This window comes from Ischnura elegans, chromosome 3, assembly GCF_921293095.1.
Source record: "Ischnura elegans chromosome 3, ioIscEleg1.1, whole genome shotgun sequence".
Taxonomy (NCBI): Eukaryota; Metazoa; Arthropoda; class Insecta; order Odonata; family Coenagrionidae; genus Ischnura; species Ischnura elegans.
In genome coordinates, this window is record NC_060248.1 from 115241804 (window position 1) to 115260848 (window position 19045).

General features: G+C 38.3%; 1 protein-coding gene across 2 annotated transcripts in view; it reads left to right on the forward strand.

The window, feature by feature from the left end:
* Positions 1–19045, forward strand: part of LOC124156394 — a 436715-nt gene that overhangs the window by 415910 nt on the left and 1760 nt on the right. Inside the window, exons 1-6 of one of the 2 annotated variants that reach the window (XM_046530933.1) lie at positions 1319–2019; positions 5845–5955; positions 16026–16163; positions 16725–16862; positions 18101–18226; positions 18331–18486. In XM_046530933.1, coding sequence (XP_046386889.1) covers positions 1942–2019; positions 5845–5955; positions 16026–16163; positions 16725–16862; positions 18101–18226; positions 18331–18486 — 747 coding nt within the window. In that variant the 5' untranslated portion in view covers positions 1319–1941. Of the gene's footprint in view, positions 1–1318; positions 2020–5844; positions 5956–16025; positions 16164–16724; positions 16863–18100; positions 18227–18330; positions 18487–19045 lie in introns of those variants that run through there. The other variant, XM_046530931.1, reaches the window with a different exon arrangement.

Here is a 19045-nt window from a genome sequence, read left to right on the forward strand (position 1 = left end):
GGATAATAAAGTTTCAATCTGAAAATTTATGTCTATGCATTGCATTCAAATCCTTTTTCTGAAATCCAAGCTGTCAAGTTTTAGTGTCTTTTTTGCGCAAACAACATTTTACTCCCCCAACACGAACATACCCGCCAAACATTTTATTATGTTTGTGAACTAGCTGCTCGGAGTGAACCACTGGAACTGCATTTACAAACGCGCCTTTGTCGCGGCCACTAGATCGGAGCTGTGGCTTAGCGGCTTAGCAAGGAATTTCGTTCTGGGGAGTGGGGTCCAAAATTATTTTCGGAGGGAAGTTTTTTGAGTTGAGTGAGTGAAGAGTTCGGAGGGAAAATTTTTGAAAAACAGGGTACTAAGAAGAGGGTTTTGAACTAAATTCAGCATATTTCATAATCGAAAAAACTTCATTTCCCGAAGAAATATTTTGTGAATCTTTGATTTTTAAATATTTTGTTTTCTTTTATGATGAAGCGAATTAATTTTGTTGTAATATTTCTGGGGTGGTCCGGACCCCCCCGGACCTTTTCTCCCTCGCCAGGGGGCATCCATTACTTATGTGAGGCGTTCAGGGAGTAAGGTGGTCAAGCCGATTGTAACCTAATCTCACGTGGGGGTGATAATAATAATTTCGTTTTTATTTTTCAAGCGAAGTTAGGACATCACTGTCCTATCTTACGATTAACTTGATTGAAAATCACTAACATCCATGCCCTGGATGGTGATCAATCCACCCAAGCGGGATTCGAACCCGCGACCTCTAGGTTAGCAGTCGGGGACTTTACCCCGGCGCCACCGAGGTCGGCACCGTGGTAGGGTGTGTCCTGGCAAGTATCGCGTAATTTTTTGTGAAACAAATACACGAGCATATAATCTTAAATAGTGAAACTGTCATAATTAAAAATAAGTAAACACTAAACATTATTTTTATAAATCCAACGAAATGAAGTATAGATTAACGTATTTACACTGAAAATACGCATTTTGAATAACCTAACGTGAGATATCGTTATCGTCGATCATTCATGATTGACTCACTCAAATGAACGGTGATCGACATCGCCGCAACGACCGACTCGGCCCAAATGATCCGTTCTTTCTAACCACTCCCTGCGAATCTCAACTACCTCCTCTCTCCATCTTTATCTTGCGGAACTAACACGCGTGGAAAGGTGGGGAAGCGGAGGGGAAATGTCGTAGCGCCGGAGGGGAGGGGAGGTGGGCTAGTGGAGGGGAAGGTGGTGATTGGAATGGGCGCGGTAGGGGAGTGGGGAAAAACGGGCTTTAATTCAAGCCCTTGCCCTCGTCATGTTGTCAGTAGGCAAAATGCTCTTAAGCGGTGAGGTGCTCGCGGGAACCTGTGGGAAGACGGACTTTGAGAAGCGGTAGGACATATCGGAAATAAGTTCCTACCCCTAATGCGCGGATATATGCATTACTAACGCAGCTTTTGTCTAATTCATACCGTCGTACTTCGTGTGTTCACCGATCTGTCCCACGAGCTGAAGAATCGTCGATCGAGTTATATATTTATGTTCTCTTGTTTACACGTCGCGGTGCTGTGATATTTATATTTATTTTCGCCACGATACTTACGAGTTATTGGCCGATTTTTAATATTTCGTCCGTCGATTGTTTTTGTCCCTCCCCCGTACGAAAGTTCATTGGATGGACGCCGTCGTCTTTATTTAAAATATAATCATCATCATCGTCGTCGTCGTCGTACGAAGTGTTCTGTGTTCTCCGTCGCCTGCTGATTGTGTCCTGTGGACCCTCTCCCAAGCCTTACCGGCGATAAGGACTTGTGTTTTTTGGATCCCCAAAGTGACTTCTTACACCTGGAGAGTTCTTACTATTATTATTTTTGTTCGCGTGATTGTGAGTGTCCCTTCTTGGTGGCCAAAGTGGTGGCCCAACTATCAGAACGTTGAGTGCGGCGAGATGAGGACTACAAGTTACAGCCGAGAAATGGTGGATAACAGCCATCATCCTCAATGCTGGGACGAAGCCTGTGGAAAGGTGCGGGACGTACTACTCTTAAATATTAGGAGAAAACAATAAGAAGTTTTCCATTTCCTCGACTTCCGTCTTCCACTTTTTTTTCTTCTCATTTCTTCCGTTTCTCTGAACCTATCACTATCCTGTGTCATGTCACAATGATATCCCTATCACCTCCGTAGAGAACTGAACCGCTTAGCGCTCAAAAATCCGCTAACTTTCTTTTTTTCAACGCCCACCAAATTTGCCCGCCCGTTCATCATCTCCCATATGCCACCCTCCCACCTTCCTGAAAAATCGTTCAGCTCCACAGGGATACGTTTTGATTGTCTTTGTCCGAGAGCATGTTGACCTTTGACCGAGCCGACGCCGGCGGTGGTGTTGATGGTGACAGAAGTGGTCTCTGAAATCTTCCTGTCTTGCCCTGGATGAAATCCAATGGTCAAGTGGGACTCTATTCTTCGCCCAAACTTGCAGTGGGGATGATGAGAGTAAGACATGTTTTTTTGATTCATAAAGATCGCGCAAAAAAATTAGTTGAAATGTATGTCATTGTGACGGAATGTTTTTGTTGGAATGCGGGAGTGAAACAGTACTCTATTGGCCCTTCCTAGATGTTTCGCTATTATTTTGCTATTTTTTGATTTGACATTTCAAAAGCATACGTCTCTCTGAATATGATTGCGGAAATGCGTTCAGAAGGTTGACAGCGTCAAGAAGTGATAGCGTTGAGGAACAACCATCCAAACTTTTTTATTAATTAGGACAAAGTAATGAGATCGAGGCATGTTTTTGATTCACATTAAGGACACGCAGGATTAATTGAACTGAATATTATTATAAGGAGATTTTTGGGTAGAGTGCGGGAGTTAACTTTATTGAAAAGTAGAGTTTTCACTGATATTTCCGTTATCGTAAGACTATCTAGTGTTGACGAAATTGCAGTATTCATATTCAGCCCTGACGATGATTGCAGAAATGCGTTCAAAACGATGACAACCTCAAGAAGTCTTAGCGTTGAGGAACAACCAGGTAAGCTTTTTAATAATGAGGCCGGCAATATGAGATAAAAGCATGTTTTTGATTTACACGAAGAACTCGCATAAGAAATCGAAACTAATATTATTTTAACATAATCTTGGGGTACAGTTTTACAGTTTTACTGGTTGTTCCATTGTTGCAAGGCTATTATTTTTTGTGTACGAAAATTCTGCATGCATCTTCAGCCCAGAAAATTATTGTTGGAATTCATTCGAAACGTCGCCAACTGGCCGCGGTGATCCCGAAACCAGGCGGAAGCATCCCAACGATGATTCCCGCCTCTATTATAGTGGCATGGGAGATTCAGGTTCTTGCAAAATTTTCAATTTCTATGAATTTCTAAATTTAAATATGGATCGTAGGATCTGATTGATTCCTCGAATTGGCTGTGGGTGAAGCCTTCGCGAGTTTCTCTTGATGATCACATTTAGTGTAGTATCCAAGTTAGGTTGCGAACATTGTCAAGTTTAATATGTGCATTACGTTAGATACTCTTGAGGCCAGTAAGGGTGCTACGCCAGTGTCCTCGGATTTATTATGCTATTTAATTTTATAGAAAAGTCATTGAACCTATCAGACGTATTTTAGTTGCCTGATTCACTGATCTCATGTAAGTCGGTAGATACATGCACACTTCTGTTAGCACTGGTGACCATTAGGTCAGGGAGTAGGCAGTGATGAAATAAACTATGAAAAGTCGTTACTTCGAGGATAGAATGACAGAATGAAATTCTTGACGCTATTTCCACGCACAAAATTTATTTAACAAGTCAACATGTCTCACTGCTTTACAACATCATCAGAACTGTCGTACAAGTTATCCAACACATAATATTTAATAAGTCGGTTAAACTATTTTTGAAGTAGCTCTCATTAACTTTCTAACGCCCATAAGAAAAATTGCAATTGAAATCAATGTAGATATTTATTCTGTTGACCTTTTTGATTGCTTGCACTCGAAATATTAGATGTTTAAATTAATAAATTTTTCTTCAATTTTGACAATAGAAAACCAATTTCCTGGTGCAAAACCTGAGAAGAATTCCGAAAACATAAATTTTACATTTGTTCAAAAATTCTCCTAAATCTAGTTCATTTCAGATACATTTGAAAGCGATTTAATCTATTTTAAATTATGTTCATGCGAAAGGTATTATGATTTCAGGTTGAATGGCTAACTTGAAAGCTGTGTTTTTGCATGTGTGTGGGAATGGTTCCAAGCATTCTATATTAGCTATGGAATCGTTGACAGCAAAATGTTGGACCCCCGGTTGGAAAATTGCGAGGGCTTCACGTCAATTAGTGCCGTTCGTGGAAAAGTCGGTGTCGCTGGGAACGAGTTCAGTTTTTCCGCATGCCTTAGCTCGTTATTCGTTTTTTTTTCTTCGTAGATTGCTTTTAATGCTGCCTGTTATCTGTCTCGCTCTATCTTCCCGTGTTTGCTGCTCCAATCTCCTTGATGATTGCCTCTCTAGACCCAAAATGTATTCTGGGCCCATAGCCCTCCAAACTGATTTATATCAGCTGCTTTCCTCGTGCGATATACGGACTTCAGATAACGGAACCTGTCTGGAGATTTGTGACACTATCACTGTGTAGCAATATTTAAATGTGTATTTTTTATCAAAATAAGATACAAAATTCCGATAGACTAAATGTTCCTTTTGCTTGCAGTGTCCCCCAAGGCGCGGATCTTGGGCCAGTGTTGTTTCTGATTCATTTTAATGATGTATAACATGGAAAATCAGCTTCATTTGCTGATGATAAAGCATTACACCGTTTAAAATATTGCCGACCCAAGATTGCCTATTTATCTTGACCGATCAAAATATTGGTTTTGCACAAATCATTTGCTACTAAGCACCGAAACTAAGCACATAATATTCAATTGAAGTAAAATATGCTTGAAAGGAAATGTTCATTATAGATATACATTAAATTATGCAAAAGATTAATACGTTCAAAGATTATTTATATTACTATTATAGTTTAGGAGTTCTTGATCACTGCCGTTGAATGTTGCTGGATGAGGAAAAAAAATGAGATATATGATGAGAACGATCGGTTTACGTATTTTTCTCTCATTACCGCCACTGCGCGCGACTATTAATAAGGAAAAGAGGTTTTTACTAGATGTACATTGCATGTCAGTAAATAAGCTCAACTCTATTGCCGAATTATTTTAATTATATTGGGCTCTATTTCTCATTCGCTCAAATTAGCGCGGAAGCGTAGCTGCTTCTAGATTCTTTTTGAAAAATTCAACGCGATGAAATTGGCAATTTTCAATGACCATGAAGTATGCACCTTGTAAAAAATCTTAAAATATTCTTAATGAAAGATGGTCTTTAAAGGTTTTAAGCCGCAAATCTCGTCACAGAAGACGAAAAATTCCCATTTTTCTCCTCAGGTCGAAGGTCAGCTCACGTGAATGTTTTTTTCACATTTTTAATCTGATATTTTGCCTTTTGGAGCCCCTCGGATATCTTGAAAACTACTGCAAATAGTAAGTTGAAGTGTTTAGTTGGGATCATTAAGATAAACGCTCACGTAAATGTTTTTTTCCACTTTTTCTTGTGGAATTTTGCCTTTTGGGTCCCATCAGATCTCTTAAACATGAAAAATACTAACGGAATTTTGCCGAAAATTGTTGTCTGCTACTACTATAATATAAGCAGGGTGATAACCCAAAAGACCGTCTTCTTCATAGCGAGTTCGTGAAATCTTTTCTCCCTCTTTTTTATTTAGAAATTTTTAGTTTTACCTTCTGAGTGAAATCTCATTTCTTTTTTTTTAAACTCGCAGAACACCAAAGAGCCGAGTGCCATGTCTCCCAGAGATGAACTGGACGAGGTGAGGAGAGATTTGAGGCATGTCAAGGAGGAGAACCTCAAGCTTCAAGCCGTCATAACAGACGTGAGTACCATTCCGCTTGTATCGGAAGATCTTCTCCTCGCGGGGTTTTCTGAGCGAGAGACCTCAATTGATTTGAAACAGCAAATGGTTCGTTTTTGAATGCGTGCACGGAGCCATCCATTCAGTCTTGCTCTCCTGCAGCCCATATTAACTCTTTCTCACCCAGAGCTACTTCTAGCTGAAATTAAATTTCAAGAATTTTCATTTTAAATAGGTGAAAATTTATCTAATCTATCATAATTATAGTGGCAGCTACATATTCCACTGTTAAACTTTACAGCGAAAAATAACACGCAGCAGTTTAAATATTTCCTGAATAGAGCTGAAAATGTATACATTTTCTATGTTACATAGGAGTAGCATTGGGTTATAATGAGTTGACGGGATAACCAGGCCCCTTTCATTATACTAACCGCAACAAACGTTAGATTTGATTGTCATATACTGACTGGGTGTGATAGCACTATCCTTCCGAAATATAACCCGTCGTATCAAAATCAATGGAAAAAATATGTAGCCGAAATACCAGTACTAGATAAATACCTGTACGCAGAAAAATTATGCCGGAAAAATAAACAAGTTGCACCGTGTAGCCACCCAACTTGTGCGATTGGCAATAGGAATATAAAGAATATGGAATATGCAACAGGTTTTTGTAGCACCATTTGCCATGTCTGCCACCAATATCGTCCGAAAACTAATACAAAATAGTTTTACGATACTCATTATTAATTAAAATACGTACATTAAGTTGCTGAAGGCCATAATAATTTCTACTTGCCTCATCGCGAGAAAATTTCTCAAATCAACACAACAATGAAGGATTTGTTGAGAACCAGCACTCTTTACATTAAAAAAAATCAGTGAAAACTGAATGAAATTCAATCAGAAAGATAATAATAAATAACTGTTAAAATGAACTCTGAACTTGAAACGATGTATCATTGTGGTGACGTTAGGATCCCACAAATAATAAAAATTTCCTTGAAATCTTAATTTGGCATTTCCCTCCATATTACTCGTCTTCTCTCTGAAAAAAAAATCCTTTTAACGATCCCCTCTTTATCAACAACACATAGCAACGTTCTATTCTAAAAATATACACAATCTAAAAAATCAGCCTAGCAAAAAATACATTGGCATATAAATTAATGCAGTCAAAAACTCAAATGATGAACGAAATTATATGAATAAAGTTAAATTCAATAATTAAAAATGGAGTTATACAATGCACGACGTTAAATTGGGTGCAAAGGCCTCGTTAAACGGTACACAACACAAACACGTGCGAGTTAATGTCTAAATGTATAAACGCGACACTGAACGCCAAAATGCACCGTGAGGCCACCCAACTTGAGCTAACGCATGTACGGAAAATATAACGTGTTCTAATTTGGTTCATGCATTCGTACACGTTCCGTTCCGGTCCACCAAAATCATTCATGCAATCAGACATTAACTCGTAGATACGTGTTAATTCACCGGGTGTAACGAGGCCGTTAAGAGTTTTAGATCTGTTGCTATAGATTTCAATCGGTTCGTTATTTATTTAAAATCAATTATAATCGACAGAAAAACGAAATTGTCGAACGATACCGCTGACACAGTCTCGAATTAGGGGCGACGTCTTGTTAGCACCCATTCCCCGGGATCGGCTTCCGCCAGGGTTGATCACGGGGAAAGCCCGCTTTATCATTCGGAGTGGGGCGCGTGTGTGTGAGTCCTTTTTCTCAGAATTTCCTCCTCGAGCAGAAACCGGGAACGAGGAAACTCAATAATTTGTTTCGCATGCCCGTAAGAGATACCGTGAGGAGAGGGCAAGGAACGTTTTTCCGCACGTTAAATAGAATTTTCACTGGTGATATACTCCGTGTGCGGTTAGCGGAGGTAACTGAGTTACCGGTAACGGTTGTAATTTTTCGATTTCTGTTTCATTTTTTAGGCCTCAATTTTTTAAATGCTTACTAACGTCCCAGAGTGTAGGTCTAACATAATATGCTAAATTATTTGGCACCTTTTCGATACATAGTTTTTATATCTTCACCAGAGAAAAAAAATGATCACATCAAATTGGTACGTGAAGGCATGAAAGATTATTAAAATGTTTTCCTGCAATAATAAAATAAAAAGAATTCAATTGTACTTTAATTAAAAAGAAGAGAGGAGAAGTTATGCCAAAATTCTTGTCCATCGTCTCGTCTTCGAATTTCTCTATTCTTTCCAAATATATCTTGTGCATTTTTCTTCGCTAGTTTTTCCTCGTCTAACACAGGCGTCTGCGAAATTTTAGCATACTATGCATCATAAGGTGCGTTAATATGCTGATATCGCAGTAAATTGAAGTTAAATCATTGAAAATAAGCGGTCTTCCCTCATTTTATTCTATGAATTCGGCGTTAGTTATTTTGGTTCATCCTATGGTACACTCTGTGTGTGACTTATGAGGCACAGCTATTTATAATTTTCGAGAACGCGCCTTAAAGAAATATCGTAGGCTATCTGCATGCCAATTATATATTCACAAAAGCCAATTCTTACCATCTAGAAAAGTTATCAAAACCTCACCATCTTCGGTTGAACGTGTATATGCTCTTTTGGTCATCAACAATCATCAATCTTACGATCGGTTGGAAGCACCTTACCAATCAATTCCCATATCGGCTAATCTTTTGACACATTCGTAATTCTTTTGTTTTTCATCCTTTATCACTGTGGGACTTGATATAGGAGGCCCAATTGCATCCCATTAAAGGTTGATTTCTGCTGCCACTTCGTTCCCATTTTAATAGGTTTTAAAAAATCTCCGCGGCGCGCTGATGAGTGCAATGTGATCCACTTTATTCCAATATTTTGCTGTGTAAAGTTTTTGATTGCGAGTAATAGCATTGAAAAGTAATGCCATTGATATATCAAAACATCACGTGCATAAATTTCTATTAATACCTCTAATTATACCTTACTTCCTCGTGAAACTCGGATCACTTTGTCCGTCAGCGACGCCAGTGGCGATTTTTGGAAACTCCTTTAAATGCGCGGAAGTTGACAACACATTCAAAAGCCGACTTAAGGATCCTCTTTTTTAACATTCGTAACCAAGACCTGTGCAACACTAGCTGTCTCCCCGGCTTCCTCGCCTCCTTGGAAGGGGGCGGCAGCGTATCGCGTAGGGAACGGAGTCGTAGAGTCATAATCTTGTATTGGTAGTAACGGCACTCGGGGATCGGGTTGTGTGTTGGCTTTTATACCAATATTTGGCATGATATTGTTTGTAATTGCAAGGAATAGCAGTGAAGAGTTCTGAATTTCATATATCACATCATCATGAATACAAATTCCGGTTGACACCCCTAATTATACCTTATTTCCCCGTTTAACACGGATCAATTTGTCCGTCAGCGACGCGAGTGGCGACTTCTGTAAACCTATTTTAATGTGAGGTGGGTGACAACACATTCAGAGGCCGAATTGAGGATCCTCTTTTGTAATATTTGTGCTTTATCACCTCCTTGGTCTGGCAAGGTCGGCTGGTCGGCAATATCCGAAGACCCCGAGGTTAGGGGACCCTCGCCATGCTCGCATTTATCGTGAAGCGTATATAAAGCGTATAAAAAGAAGACTCGTATAACTTGAACCGAAGTATTTTTTCCAATTATTTAATTCTACACTTTCATTAGTTACTTAACTTAAAATATATTCTGTGTAAAAAGAAGAAATAAAAAAATTAAAGAAATAAAGTCGTCAGTAGATGAAAGAGAGCCTATTGCTTTTTTTAAAGGATTATTGGAAAAAGATTATTTTAGAGGTTTTTTTTTTCTTTTGGATTTCAGTTTAGTTTCACGGAAAAAATTCACTGAATAGATAGCAGAATCAATTTACATCATCAAATTTATAATCTGTGAAATTTTCACTTTTGATAGTATTTTTTCTGACGAAATTGCTTTTTTTTGTTAACTTCCATCTAGTTTTTTAAGAGCCGGAGTAGCGTCAAAATACATTTCCGAGCATGCAAGTTTCTAAAATTTTTCGAAAAAAAATTCCCCTAATCCTCCAGTAATGAGGGCCCCATCTTGAGACCGCCCTTCCATTTGATCATCTTGTTTTAAGATGAATAAACTTCCATTGCTCTCTCGCATTTGTCACCCTGAATTCCGTTCCGTGAGCTACTCGATCCCATAAATAGAGATACACTTTTGAGTCAGCATCTTCCTTCGTGAGGCGCTGGATCATGTGATTACGTTTTTTTCCTGGTACAGAATGAACTCATGTGGCGTGGGTTTGGGTCAAGAGAGATAATCGTGTAGGTGGAACATGGCGAACGAGAGTATGGGAAGTTTTGGCAATTTGGGCAAGCAGTCGTGGAGGTTTCGGAGAGTCGTAATCGGGAAATCAGATCTGTTGAGGTAGGTATTTCAGATTTTTATCACATCACCCAAATTATTTTTATCTCTTGCGTAACAGCTGAGGGAGAGGTTGAAAGAATCCGCAGAGTTTTAGAAAAATTAATGGAAAGTATACTTACCACAAATATGCGACCGAAGCTAATATTCCTTACAGTTTCATTGGTTGTTTTTTACATAAAAAATAAATTCTAGTTTTATTTATTTACAAGAATAGATAGCGGAACTGACTCCAGTGTGAAAAGAGGCCGATGAGGTTCATACCCGTAAAATCACAGGTGTAAAATATCGAGTTCAGAACCAGAGAAAATTGGCAATGTGTATAAAAGAGCAACGCGGCGGCTAGCGGCGAAAAGAGTAACTACAACTTGTGTGGAGGAAAGATAGCAACGCAGATCCTTTTCTGAAACGGATGTTTTATTTCCTCGTTCGCGGGTATTTTAGTATTATCTCCATCTTTAACTCCCAAAATATCTGTTTTGCTGTTAGTCAGTCTATCGTAAAATTAGGTGGGAGGCCCGTCCTCCAACGCGAAGAAACGTCCAGAGATAGTGATTCCTTTGAAAAATTAGACATCATGCAAGACGGTCAATAAGGTCTGGGCGGCGATGGAATTACGGAATTTTGTGACTAGCAGTGCCGCAGCGAGGCTTAAACACCCCCCGAGGTTGGGGCTTAAACACCCCCCAGAGCTCAGAGAAATTTTTAAGTTACTTTTTACTTTGATGGATTTATATTACTAATAGAATAGTGTAAGAACTAATAAAATATCTCTCAGAAAGCCGTAAAACTCACCATTTTGAATCGTTTGTCTTAAAATTCCGCGATGTATTAATCTCGCACTTACCGCGTATCCTGGTGGGTATTCCATACCCCCATACACCCCGGTATTAGTTGCACCTAAACCCCTCCAACCTTAATCCCTAGCTGCGCCCCTGGTGACTAGAACGGTTATTTGAGAGTTAAACTGAGGGACCGTTAGGTTGAATATGGGCGCAAACTCTTGAAATTTTAGAAATGCAAAAAAATATATAAAAAAAGTTTCCATGAAAATTGAACTGCGCCGTTAATGCACTCGAGCGAAATATGTCTTTCATTTTTGTTCTATCTTATACTAAGATCACGCCCATGAAGTAAGCTAACATAATAATATGTGTGTTTGTTTACTTTTCAATTTTACCATAGCGTTACGAAGAATGCGCCTTTTTCTAATATTACTGTGCTTCATCGAGCTGTGAATAGAAATTTTAACGGTATGAATTTTATCGTTAAATATTTTGCTTGAATGAAATTAAATACCGTTTTCAATTAATTAAATATTATATTTATTCAATATTTAAAATACCGTTGCTTTTATGAAATTTTATAAAAAAACTCTTTGTGGACAACCGTGGATATAAAAATAGAGGATTCTCAAGTAGCCTTGTAGATCTGTCATCACCTGGGATGGCAAGTGAAACGAAACGAAAATATTTCGTTTCGACCCGGAGGGAAACGAAAATAAGAAGCTTAGGATAAGATTCGTTCCTGCACGAAATCAAAATCACCAAGGAGTTAAGTTTCGACCCTGGACGAAACTTTACTCCCGGGAACGAAACTAAATTAATCGAAACTCCGTTGCTCATAGTAAAGCTTCGATCCCAGAAGTTGAGTGGAGGTGGATAAGAGGGTATGGTTTCGACCCATTTCATGAGGATAGAGAGGTTAAAGAATTGAGCTTAAAAATCGAATGGCCAGTTTTCGTTCACCGTTCTCCTGTTAGTGGTAAAAATATGAGTGCCCCATGCATCTAATGGCGGTAGGCCGAACCTCAACTTCATTCATCCATTCTTCGTACTCAGCAGGGATGTCGACGTACAAAAAATATTGGGGGGGCCCAAACCGGGGATCTTACCCAAGGAAATTTTATAAGTAGTGCGTATTAATTTTTTTAAGCATTTTAGAAGAATCATATGATCAACATTAGAACCCTGATAACTCGAATCTCGATATCTGGGCTCTCGAGGGAAAATTGACAAACCTGACACATTTTTTCCTCACACCCGCAACGAATTTTTGAGGGGGCTCGGGTCCCCTCAGGCCCCATGGAGTCGGAGCCACTGGTACTCAGTGTGTTGGTCGAAACTAAACTGTTCGAATGTGAAGAACGTGGTCCCGCCGGTGCTAAATATTATCTGCGCTTCGTTTCGTCTCAGAGTTTAAGTACATAGTTTGGTATCGACCCGAAGCAGTTTTGACTCCGATTTCGTTTCCACCCTGATTACAGCTCCTCGGGTTTAAATCCATTTCCATAAATACTCCACGTCCATTTCATTTCGCTCCCGGAAACGAAACTATTGAAATTTTACTGGTTTTGACTCTCGTTTAGTTTCGATTGCCATTCCTAGTCGTCACCCTCCGCACATTTAAATGGGTTTTCAAAAGTGGCCACACGCGTCCCTGACGAGCAGAACTATAATTTAAAATTGACATACCTACGAGCAAACCAACCGTTTCCGTGCATATTTTCTACGAGGCGCTGTGTTTTTTTTTTTTTTTCGAGGAAACAGGGGTGTCCGCCTTCCATGAAATTTGTTTTTAGCTTTGGAATATAAATCGTTCGTTAGAAAAGTGCTGGTTCAATTATGCTGCTAAAAATAAGTTTTTTTAATGGGGAAAAATTTTAATTGCACTAATCTTAAAAAATGCGCCTGGCTAATATGTTACATACTTCCATTTATTGTATTTTATTCATTGGACGTCGGCAGGTGTACCTACGTAATATCTTGGACAAAAATCTCTGAAAAATTGTATGGAAAAGTTAGCGCCGAGAGCACTCTAATAAATTATACGTAGGAACCCAATGGTTATGCGCAGTGTACCTAGGTGATCGCTGACATTGCCCGAGAGACTTCATAGATTGCGCCACCTTCGCACTCTCATCCCACGGGGAAAATTGCCTGCGCTGCGAGAGCGCGGAAGTTCGCGGAATCAACCAGTCGCGTTGACTCATCCCGGGGGCATTATTATTCGTGGCAATTCCACATATTGGATTGTTTGTCGACGATGACGGACGACACGACACATTCTCGAAAGCACGACCGAGTTCTTGAAAACTTCTCAGTCAGCGGAATCGATCATGTAAGTAGTTATGCACACCCTAACGGCACGTGGCATTCGTATACTTAAGTGTTTGGATCAAACACTAGTCGCTCAATTTTTTATTTTGTACCTATGAGATCACCTTTTGGGAAAATAGATATTATCAGCTAAGTCAAATACCTATCAATTAGGGTGCTCGCGATTTTTTTAAACTGACTTTCAACTATATGATCAGGATTGCCAGGTACGTAGTCAATGGGATCGGGGCGTCATCTCCCCCGAATTTTTTCCCTACCCGCGATAAATATGCTGGGGAGATCACCAGCCTGTGGACACCTATCCTTCCATCACTCCACTTTCCGATACATTTACATAGAAAAAAGTCAATAGCAACGGGCGAATTTAACTTTGACGCCTCACGCAATGTCGCCTGGATGTCCCCATGGAAGGCTAGTTTATATTAAAAAATAGCGATTATGTATAAGTTAGGATCAGCAAGAACAGATGCATACAAATATTGAAAACAGGTTTCACAAGACAAAAGTGGGAAGTTATTTATGAATGAAGTAGCTCATGCTTATTTTGGATTAATAATTGAAAATATGTCGTAGTAAAAACTGCATGTTGAAGCATAATTGCAAATAAGATGACGGTTTCCTTGTGCTGCACCTTATCTTGAGAAAATTACAAAGGATTTAGGATAAAATTAGCTTTAAAATATTAGCGTATACTGGACGCCATGTATCTTTCTTCTACTACACCATAACACCAAACTGCCGCGCCCAAGGTAATGAAATTATGAGTTCAGTTTTTTCGAAGTCGCATCAATGTCTTTTCCAGAGGGTACCTATTTCCGATTCAAATTTTATCCGCGTTATTTATCATTCTGACCTAGGTGCAATTCTTCAACGATTCAATGTTATAATTAGCTAAGCACGTTTGCAATGCGCATGAGAAAATAACGATGACACCGTGCGTTCTGAAGATCCACGCTTATTTTTCCACCGCTAATGACACAGGGGTATTGTTATCTCACGCTATGAGTTCCGTACGGTAGATAATTTGTTAATTACTTCCCTTTTCCGAACTTTCGTCTCCATAATTGCATTTTATTTTTTCACCACGCTTGGATGCGAGGCCCATTCGTCCCTGTGTTATAAGTCAGTGGCGCAGCGAGTGGGGGGGTTTTTGGGGATAAACCCCCCCAGAGCTCAGAGAAACTTTTAAGCTTAATCCATTTTACTTAATTGGATAGATTTTACTAATACAATGGCGTAAGGATTAATAAAATATCCCTCAGAAAACCGTAAAACTAACCATTTTGAACCATTTATCTTAAAATTCCGCAATTTATTGATCTCGCACCTACCTATTATCCTGGTGGTTATACCTTACCCCCACACACCCCAGTATTAGTTGCACCTAAACCTACCCCAGCCTTAATTCCTATCTGCGCCCCTGCGCAGGGGTATTGTTATCTCACGCTACGGAGTTCCGTACGGTAGATAATTTGTTAATTACTTCCCTTTTCCGAACTTTCGTCTCCATAATTGCATTTTATTTTTGCACCACGTTTGGATGCGAGGCCTATTCGCCCCTGTGTTATAAGTAACAGTCGCAAAAGAAAGCAGGATAAATTTCCATGGCTTCTGCTGTCGTAGTGGGAATCAGTAAAATATGTAAGACTCTTAATCCCATCCTAAATGTTTAATTATATGCTCAACTATATAGGTAGGTACTAAAGTAACTTTATAGTAGGGAAGGCAACGAAGGACAATTTGACTCCCTGTTCCATAGTCCTCATCGCATTTAGCGGTAATGCACTCTATTGGGAGGCTTTGCAATTACAAACAATTTCCCATGCAATTTTTCCTTCAAAAATTCTAACTCATCGGTTTAACGCACTTGAAGGCCCCTTAGGCATATATGGAATAGCAGAAAAAGCAGCAAGTCTCTTAGGGGAAGGAGAATGGTAACTATAGAACTGAAGAGAAAAACTTTCAGGTCTAATGTCAGGTGCAGATTAAGGTTCATGTTTTGGGGGATGGGCTCATCTACTACATAACCATCACTTCATCACTTTCATTGTGGATCATCACTTTCTGCAATGCCTTGGTGGTATGCAATACCTCTAAGAGATAATGTGTGTGAGGTCTGATATGTGTAGACCAGTGGCTTTTCAATGTCCATCAATTTTTTTTTTTCATTGTTTGTTTTGCCGGTGAAATAAAAACTTTCATTGAAGAGCTTAGGGATTGCCACATTTTCCATTTTTCCAAAATTTATAATTAGGCGATTAAAAAATAAAATTATCTTAATCTGCCCCTTTGTTATTGCTTTGAAAGCTAAATTTTTCTGTGATGTTTTACGTTATTGCAAATTTTAGAACCAGTCCCTACAATGCCTTTGTATTCAATTTGGTTTTTAAACTGATGCATTGTTGAATGATAATGAATCACGTTGTGTTGAATGGAAACCATTGATGATGATTTTTTATTTTTTGTAACATACCTTGTCGGAATTTTATTGGTATTTTTAGAGGTATTTTGCAGAAGCAAGCTAATTAATTTAAAATTCTTTGATTCTTTACAGGTAACTGAAGTGAACAAGCGATGGCAGAAATACAACAATGATCGGCAAATGTATGTTGAAAGGCTACTCTCCACAATACAGGATCAGCAAGAGCAGATGAATAAAAACATTGAAAACAGGCTTCACAAAACCAAAGAAGTAAGTTATTTATGAATCCATTACACTTATTTAGGCTAGATAATTGAAAATATGTAGTAGGAAAAATTGCATGATAAGCATATTTGTATATAAGATGACAAGTGTGGCATCTTATCTAGTCAAAATTACAAAAAAAAATCATATGACAGCTTTGTATTTCAATCTTCATGTCCTTTCAAAGTAATTTATATTCCTTCCATTTGTAAAATATATTAGGTACTCCTTAAAAATTGTCTTCTTACATACATAACAAATTTTTGTTAGGAAATTGATATGCCTTCAGCAGTAACACTTCCTCAAATTGCCATTTGAATTGGTTGAGTAAGAAACACATCCTGAGTTGAATATGGAGATGTTAATAATTAGACCCCAATTTAACATATTTAATCAATTGGATGTCAATAATTTGATTGGTCTTCAGAGAGGTCAATTCATTCTATTAACTTTCCCAAATTGTGTTCGTCCTGAGAGATGCATTTACATCATGACTGATTGCTCAATGGGATGTGAAAAGACGTATATACCAATTTTTATTCATAAAGCCCTTCCATATTTTATCAGAGTGAAGATGGGAGTGATGTAACGAGGCAAGTCCATGCTGAGAATGCGAAGCTGAGAGACGAGATTGGGCAACTGAAGAGGAGGATGGAGTGTATGGAACGAGAGCATAAGGAGCATGTTGAAGTTCTCGAGATACAGGTGTGTTTCAAAAGGCAATTATTTTCTAAAATTGACTGCTGCGATGAATACTTGAAAGTGTCAAATTCTATCCCCAGAACTATAGAACTAGAAGTTATAGAACTTCCAAATGTCTGAGTAATCCATCCAGTTTTATCATTCACCGAAATTAAGGGCATTTGCTCGATAGCAATGTAGGTTTTCACAGGCTCCCTTTAGTACATATATATTTTTTAGAGGAAATTTAGAAATAAAGGCACACTGAAAATTGCTAGTTTATGCCGACAAGATTTACCTAAATTTTAATGCATTCTTAATAGTACCCTCTCTCATCCTCTCTCACAGTAATATTAGAAAAAGGCGCATTCTTCGTAATGCTATGGTAAAATTGAAAAGTAAACAAACACACATATTATTATGTTAGCTTACTTCATGGGCGTGATCTTAGTATAAGATAGAACAAAAATGAAAGCCAAATTTCGTTCGAGTGCATTAACGGCGCAGTTCAATTTTCATGGAAACTTTTTTTATATTTTTCTATGTATTTCTAAAATTTCAAGAGTTTGCGCCCATATTCAACCTAACGGTCCCTCAGTTTAAATGACAATTTGATGACCAAACTATTTATTTTAATGCATTCTATTTTGAATGGGTTTTTCATTGTCATTTTTCTGGATTATTTTATGAGCTTTCAATTTGGGAGTATAGACTTTTAATTATTCACTTCTACTATTTAACCCTTAGAGTGCTAAACGATTTTCTAGGTGCTACACTAAGATTGCCGAGGCAAATTTGCTGATTTGTGGTTTCACCTTTTTAATGTATTCTTTGACGAATTTTTGGTAATATGCGTTAATTTTGATAATTAAAAAAATAATTAATGTTAAAATAAAATGGATATAGACTATTGAATGATTAGTGCACTGTTGGCATCTAAGAGTGACATTGCAGGAGCGCTATCTCGCTCCTGGCACTTTTCGCGAGAGATTTGAAAGGGCGATAGCGCTCCCCAGCACTCAAAGGGTTAAGAGGTAGTACTGGAGTTTTTGAAAATGTAAATTTTCTTTCCCCATATTTTCAATCCATTTTCAATTTTCTTTCAATACTGTATGTTTTCATTACAACTGAAGTAAATAAATTGAGATAAATATGTAATTTTGGATAGTTTAGTGATGAAGTTTTTAAATTTTCCTTCACTTAATAATTCACAAAAAATGTTCACGTTTGGAATTAGCTATGATTATCCTTAATGTCCACAGGTTAAAGCAAACAAAGATGACTGGGAAGCGGAGAAAAGAGAAAAGGAACTTGCAAGGCAGGAGAATGAGCGTCTTTTGGCCAAAATACAGGATCTCCAAGAGCAATTGAGCTTATATAAGCTCCAGGTAATCATTGGCAGAAATCTTACAACATAAATACGAGTTGGAAAAAGTTTTTGTTTTATCCCACTTATAAGCACTCAGAATTGACCAATCCCGTGTCATTACAGTTGACTGAGGAGAAGTCTTCCACTGATCACGTATCATCAAGCCAAAGAAAGCATTGCTGCTGTGGTGACAATGGAAGGGAAGGTCATTGCTCTTCACATATCACAATCTGCCGGAAAAATTCATTTCCTACATTCAGGACCTCAGTGCACATGCCTGTAAGTACATATTAAGCATTCTCAGATTTATACATTTCTTAATCAATTTGAATGGTTCGTATTCTTCACTCCAATGTTCTCCTGTATTTTAACATGCATTATTGAATCCATGTTTTCTCGTAATTTAAAATTTATATTACCAAAAGTAACAAGCCTTAAAATAGTTTTTTTTTACAAAATTCGAATTTAAGTTGTCTATGAATCATGGAAATATGAAAAAATTCAATGAATCATTAAAATAAAATTATTTACTGATAAAGTGAGGGCCCTGGCAATTCCATAATGAAATTCTATGAACTCTTTCAACTACTAGCCTTAGGTAAGCAGTGTTGAAAAATATTTATCAGTGAAAAAAGGGCAAATATTTGCCTTCACTGCGTGAAATGTAGAGTAGTAGGTCTGGGGGTTCAAACCTTCCCAAAATGCAGTCTTCAGTTTTCCCTCCTGATGAAAACCCCATCAAAATATTCCCTGTCCCCTTAAAAACCGACCTGAATTTTTTTTCTGGCTACAGCCATAGAACATGGGTGTCTGAATCTTCCATCCAAAGAAAAAAAAT